At 30.1% G+C, this 7,500-nt stretch overlaps 1 protein-coding gene across 1 annotated transcript in view; it reads left to right on the forward strand.

The window, feature by feature from the left end:
• Window positions 1-3,496: 3,496 nt before the first annotated feature.
• The window catches only part of LOC148306604 (leucine-rich melanocyte differentiation-associated protein-like), a 33,217-nt gene continuing 29,213 nt past the window's right edge, over window positions 3,497-7,500 (forward strand). Inside the window, exon 1 of the mRNA XM_088264653.1 lies at window positions 3,497-3,916. Within this exon, the coding sequence (XP_088120779.1) occupies window positions 3,863-3,916 (54 nt within the window). The 5' untranslated portion in view covers window positions 3,497-3,862. The remainder of the gene's footprint in view (window positions 3,917-7,500) is intronic.

Raw genomic sequence — 7,500 nt, forward strand, 5'->3', positions numbered from 1 at the left:
TTTTTTTATATTATGTAGTCATGTATAATTAAAATAATTATGCGGTTTTGAATGGGAGAACTTTTTACGGCAACAATAAAACTGTTAAATGATCGTGAGCAACTAAGGGAGTTGGATTCTCCCCCTTATACTAATTTCATATGTAAATTTAACCACATGAGAAAACTTTCACGCACGTAGTTAGTTAAGGCGTGGTGATCTTCAAAATTAAAATCACATTCAAATCCGAATAAAAATCACGTTTAAAAAGTAGTTGTGACTATTTTAATTACTTAAAAAATATTGCCATGGCATGCTCTTATAAATCAGTAATTGAGAAAAAAAACTCCAAAAGATCACTATTTTTTTAAAAAAAGTTTGAGGACTGGGTACAAATAGATACAAACGATTACTGAAAGTGTTGTACGTTATGATTCTTTTCGTGTGTCGATTGATTTTTTATTTTTATTTTTTGATCGATGTAATAATTTTACAGAGGCACGGTGCTACTATCTGTTTTCAAAATAATTATCCTCAAGTATATAGCTTTCTCCGAACGAACGATATTCTAGGTATGCCCTTCGTATATTATTAGAAACAGATTTTTATTAACGTGAGCACACATTTCTTTTTCCATTTCCTTATGTAAAACATATGTAAAATATCGTGTTAATACCACATTTAAATTATTTGATTGTTTTTGTGTTTAAATTAAATGTGACTTTAACCTTGGGATTTATTTATCCATATTTGAAGAAAGGTTAATGAATTACTCGGAAGGGAATATGGATGTGGTGAAAAAACTTGGTAAAAAACAAGTGTTTTCTTAAATTTCATCATATCCAACACAAAAGTGAATGCCGAAACAATAAATTAAAAAAATAGGAATGATTTACATTCCAAATACAATACAAATCTCAGTGTTGCTATTCATCTGTTGATATGTATTTTTAAGTAAAATAACTTTCATGCAATATGGTTGTTGCTGAGTATTGCACATTGTATAAAGTAATTACTTAAACCAGCAAATGTAAGGTCGTAAACCCTGCAAATGTCCAAACTTCTACACTCTCATCTCGTTTACTTTGCCTCCGCTGACATATCAATATAAATCTCTTAAACAACCCTTTGTGGGGTCAAAACCGGTATTCGTGAGCATATGCACGTACTTTAACACACTCAAAATATTAAACGAAGAATATCATTTCAAATAGAATTTAATATATTTTTATTTAATATTACTATGTATACTTTCGTCCTTCCTTTGGACATTCGTTTCCCTCCGTAGTGTAATGGTCAACACGCTTGGCTACCGTACTGGACGTCCCGATATCGATTCCCAGGGTATAATAAATAAATATTCCCAATAAGTGATATAATTAAAATGTAACTTTGTTTTAAAATCACTAAAAATATTTTATCATAACTTAATTAATATGTCTATCGGTTTCGAAGCTAACCCCTTCTTTATAAAGACTGATTAATACTAAAACATTATCTACTTAACAAAATTCAAAATATTTTGACGGTTAGGCAAAGGAGCTTTTATACTCTTTTGAGGTAATATTTATTCAATTTTATCCTGGACTTATAAAAACGCTTAACTACCATACTGGAGGTCTCGGGCTCGATTTCTAGGGTAGGTTCAAATAAATATAAGTGATTTTTCACTCTTCCAAGGTAATATTTGTTCAGTTTTTCCCTGGAACGGAGAGCTGTGTTATCACCTTTCCTTCATGTGTTTACGATCAAGATAACACTGCGTTTATATGATACAGTGCCCTATGCGCCATCGGGTGCGATGAGGGTTTGAAGGGTAAACTTTAGTTTACACTATTTATATCATGTAAAATATTTTCTCTAATTATTTTTCTTATGCGGGTGTATATAATTTTTTTTCAAAGGAATAATCCGCAAGGCCTCTATTAGAGGCTTGTCTGCAGGTAGGATAGGAAGGATAGGGATGGTAAATGTGAAAAATATATTTCTAATACCCAGAACAATTGAGAATAAATCTTTCTTGAATTTATTTTTCAACTGGCTGTAAACGAACCCGCGACGCCAGTTTCGCAGTCGAGCGTCTACCCAACTACGCCACGGCGCCTGTCCATTGAACTTGGATTGAACAGTTTCACCTTTTTAAGGTGGGCGTTTTATGTAGAAAACTGGATTGAACAATAATTTATACATGTTTGAGTTACTCGTTTAAAATATGGTAAGTGGTTGACATTGTAAGTTTTTAGCCGCGTTCACCAGACTCGGTGGAAACTGAACAATGTACTGTTGAGACTGCTAAGTGGAAAACTTTTCCAATTCAAAGTTCAACATGCAATGATAATTTGTATTATTAAGTAACAGCTATTGGAGTTTTATTTTAGCTGAAACAAATGTGGAATTAATGATCGTTTCCACATGAGTCCACTTAAACCTCGTACTTAATTAATGTATTGATTCCTGTTCGTAATACATTAAAAAACGTAATACGTTAGTACAATTTCCTTGAAATTGTAAATTTTGTGCGTTATATTTATTTAAAATAAGCTTAAATAAGCTTTTTTTAAAGTGGTATGTAAAATAAACTTTGTTTTTATTTATATGTGCTTTACTTGTAACTTGTTTCTAGCGAACTTTAACTTCTGTACCTATCGAAAAATTGTATCCATCACCATTAGTAAATGATTTTTTTTTTTAAATATAACCATGTTCCATTATTTTTTAAATAACTATTATGGAACAGGACGTCGTATGTTTCGGAAGTATGTTTTTCATGGATGGAAAGATTGATAAAGATAATGAAAGGAGAGTGAATGCTGCAAACAGAGTGAATGGTGCATTGAAATCAGTTATAGCAAATAAAAACCTAACACCGAAAGCTAAACTGGCAGTACACAACGGAGTCCTGGTTTCAACCTTAATGTATGGAAGTGAAGCATGGATTTGGCAAAATAAGGATAATAGTAGACTGAATGCGATCTCTTCGACCAAGTATTTCAAATACTTGAAAGGTAAAAGTATTTCAAAAATCTGGTCAGGAGTCGGAGTATTCGGCGGATATGCGGAGATGCATGAATGTGGAAGAGGCGAAGAATATTTGCACTGATTTTTCTCTCCGCCTACCCCTGCGGGGAAGCGGGTGATAGTTGGTAAGTAAGTTTAATATAATTCATTACTTTTTGATAAATATATAACGTTACAAAAATAATGTGATCGGAAGAAGAATGCGAAGAGAGTGTGGAAAATTAGTGTTTACCGAATTTCTACTATAATATACATATTTCGTTTACGACTTTCCTAAGAAAAGTTCCCGTCATAAAAAAAAGATTTATTGGTTTCCGCGACAGGCTTTTGCAAGAATTATCGAAGAATTACACCTTTCGACAATATAATCAACGCCATCTATACGCGTCATCCGACACTAAAACACGTTCCGTGCGTAAAGTCGGTAATAGAAAATATAGCTTATCAAGAAAATAAACTAAAATTTAAAAGATAAGAGGCACAAAGCGAGATAAGCCTATTTTTCTTGGGTTTATTATGTATCTCAAAGAAGCGTTTGTATCAAAGTATACTTAAATTGTGATATATGATGCACGTTGTGATAGTTTATTTACCCATAATATGTATTTAAATAAGGCACTCGATATTGTTGTGCGTTCCGTTTGAGTGGTTCTTATTTACGAAGTTCAATGGCTTGACTGGCGAGTACACAGAATGATTTAACTCGAGACTTGGTTACTTAAATGTCATTTCGTTTTAGTTAGTTATCAGTGGTAGTGACAATTTTACCGCAGCGAAATTATTGTGCTGATAGTTTGTGATATTTTAACATAAATAAGACTCTTTTTGGTGATAATTATTGCATATTTTATTTATTGAAGTCAAAATGAACTACCGCGATGACCGACTGTGCAGTCCACTTGTTTTCATTGATAATACTGTAAGTTAATGATGACATATTTAATTGATTTTACTTTGTTAACATCCAATACTCATTAATTATATTTTATGGTATTTAAATGTGTATTTTGTCAACTTATCCATACACAACGGTTAATATACCATTCCAATAAATTACAGGAGTGTTATCTTGATGGTAAACTATGAAAAATATCTTGAAAATACATTGAATTTATGTTTATAACATTTAAGTGTGTACAAAACCGGGTTTTCTCCACTTTCTTTTACATTTTTTGACACTTCTTAGGAGGCATTTATTTTTTAATTAACATTTTTGGGTAGAATGATGAATGTTGCAAGTGTGTAAAGTGATCACTTGACCAGCATTTGACAAGCCCTGTAAATACCCATACTTCCATATTATTATTCATCTATGTAGATATGTCGAAAAAAATATTTTTGTTAAATTTAATGTTATAGATGTACAATTACTATAAAAAATCCGAAATACAGTAAAATTGACTAAATAATTCTTTAATTTACTAGAAATAAAAAAAATTCAAGAGATTTATAATCAATTATAATAAAATTATATTAACTATAAATCTTTGATCAGTCAAAAATAAAAAATGAAGTGTTCTTTTGAATTTGAGGCATTTCATTTGGAAATTTGATTATTTATTATTTTAATAAATACTTTAAAAATAAAACTTAATATACGTTATAAAAACTTAAAATTTACAGCCCAATGCAACATTCCTATGCACGAAGTTGGTAAATATAGTAATAAAAATATACCCGAAAATATGGTTTGTGACCATAACAGCCGCTATTACGACCAGAAAATTTTCTTGGGGTGTTAAGAATGAAATTATTCAAAGAAAAAAAATACTTGGGTAGAATTTGATATCGCTTAGACTTTATTTAATAATAATGCAATAAAAAAATTATAGGGCACCGATGCGCCCCTTGGTGAAACTTCGAAATGATACTTTTAAGGTACCTATATCTTTTTTAGTAAAATTGTATGGTGTCTTATGTTAAAGGTATCACATGTCACCCTTCATACATAAATGTATTTGGTTGAGTTTTTTTCATAGTTAGCAATATTTATTTATTCAACGAAATCTTCAAAAAGTGCAATAAAAAGTTGATTTTCAAAAAATGTACTTAATTATTTCATATAAAATATTTTGTTTCCATATTTGCTTAAATTTTACTGGAAAAATAATGGTTTTGTGCATAATTTTTTTGCTTATTAGATAAAAAATATTTATAATAAAAATGTAATAAGTTATTCCATATATAAATTGAATCGTTAATCGTACTTTAAAAATTAAATAAATTTCCGAATTGTGATATTTCTGTCGTGCTTTTCGAACTTTAAGTTCTAGAAATTTAATGTTCATATTAGACCACGAAGGAAACGCTTAATACAAAGCTCAGCCTTTAGTTCAAATTTACGTCAATTTTTTTTTAACGTTTTCTGGTATACGTAAATACAGATTCACGAAGAAACATCATTAATTTTTGTAATATATATCTGTTCCCGTTTGGATGACCTTTACGTTCTTTCGTAATTAAAAATGCGGAAACTTCGTTATCATTATTCGTTAAAATTTCGAGTATTAATGTAATACTTTTATATTTTATAGCAGATAACTAATATTATTTAAGTATCAACAAATTGTATTTACGTTTTTGATTGATTTTTTTTATTATAACTTTACCCATTGATAAGGAAATTCAATGTCGTAACATAGGCATCATTATTTATTTCTCGCACTAACGCAATCTTGCAATGATTATTTTTTGTTGTTTGTATTCCCTATAGTGAATTGCGGTGATTGAAAGGAGTTTAGTTAAGTGAATAATTTACTAAAGAAAATTATAGTTTTTTTGTAAATAATGATAGGGTACAGAAATGACGTTACACTGTCAAATTTTTAACAGGATCACAGAATACGCCCTATAGTAAATTTTGGACGAAAAACTTGTATCTGTAATATCTACGAGATTTACAAATGCGTGGAATTGAAACAAGAGTAACATAATACGTCTTGTGGTAAACCAGAAACAGAGAAAACGACCACACGTTAAGCTCTTCCTAAGACAATAAGAGTCGATAAGAAACAGACACCTACATCTACGATACAATATGTTATCACTTTCTTTTTCATTATGGTTCCTATTTCTAACATGGGTCAGGAGTGACATAGAGTTAACCTAACCGCAGAACTTCTAAATACCTACATTTGCAAACAACAAATACAATACATATGAATTTAATGTAATCTGGAAGAAGTGTTATTATTTCTAACGATGAAATTATTTTTTTTGTATAACGAAAAGCGTCAAGGTTTAAAACCTTACCTTTTTGGGTTTTTTTTTATTTGATTGAATAAGACGATTATTTTATTTATTCACTGTAAAATTTATGACTTTCATTGTTGTTGAATACAGTAAATTATCACATGGTAGGAAATATATGAACCACCACTCTCTGCTTGAATTTTGATCGCTATAAGTTGTCTGTTTATGGAAGCCTGGAAGAGATTGCTTTATAGCAATAAACCTGAATTGCGAATATAATGTTCAGGAAATTCCATAAATGCATGAAAAAATTCTAGACCAAATATACGAGTTCCCTCAGAATATTCCAACTGGCAAGGAATAGAGGCATTAGTTTATATAGAATAAAAAAATAGAATAAGACTATATACCCGGTATAGAATAAAAAAATAACTTATGAATGCAAATAGGAGAGGTCATCACTTGCCCTACATCTGCGCACCTTAATTTAACCCACAACGCACAATCCTTCCAACCTCCAATCTGACATAAACGTTAAAAATATTTTATGTAAGTAACCCAATTTTTACGGTCTGTTTTATGCTGTTCATAAAAATGCGCACATTGACCCTTTGCAAGGTTTCGTAAAAAACGTCTATTACTCGTAATTTTTAAATGGGGTGTTCGTCTTTTGTACTTGGTTATGAACTTACAAAAGCTGTTAAATTGTGTTACTCGTATTCGATCTACATATTCGAGTACATATATTTGAATACCTTTCAGTTATCTTTGAACACAAATCTGGATTCGTCCACTTATAAGTTATTTTATTATATATTGATATCTCAACAAAGGTGAGGAAGAATATTCCCCTATAATAATGGCACTTTTACATTGAGTTTATATTTTTAATGACTTTATAATACATCTTTATTGCTTATAATATACCATATTTTACTATTATCCTTAACCCTAAAATACTAAACTATTGTAAAAATTACGACGGCAAAATGACGATTCCTGGTAAAAACAATGTTTGTGTCGTACCCGTGCCCCTCGCTTCACAGTACCTTCCTAAAATACTTTTTTATATTTTTTTTATTTTAAGGTGATCTTTTAAACCCGAAGAATATTATTGTTACTTCTTAAATAATACTAATAAAATATTATGTTTTTTATTCCCGTTTTACTTCTATGTCGTATTTTTTACGAATGTTTAGTTAGAACCTCACTCGTAGGATAATTTAGTAATCTAGGGTTAAATACGAAAATAATAATAGTTTGTCTTTAAAGAAACATGAAAAATCTTGGGTTTCGATTATTTCATTACTA

This window comes from Brachycentrus maculatus, unplaced genomic scaffold (genome assembly GCF_059751285.1).
Source record: "Brachycentrus maculatus isolate JH-2025_06_01 unplaced genomic scaffold, ASM5975128v1 h1tg000235l, whole genome shotgun sequence".
NCBI classification, from domain to species: domain Eukaryota; kingdom Metazoa; phylum Arthropoda; class Insecta; order Trichoptera; family Brachycentridae; genus Brachycentrus; species Brachycentrus maculatus.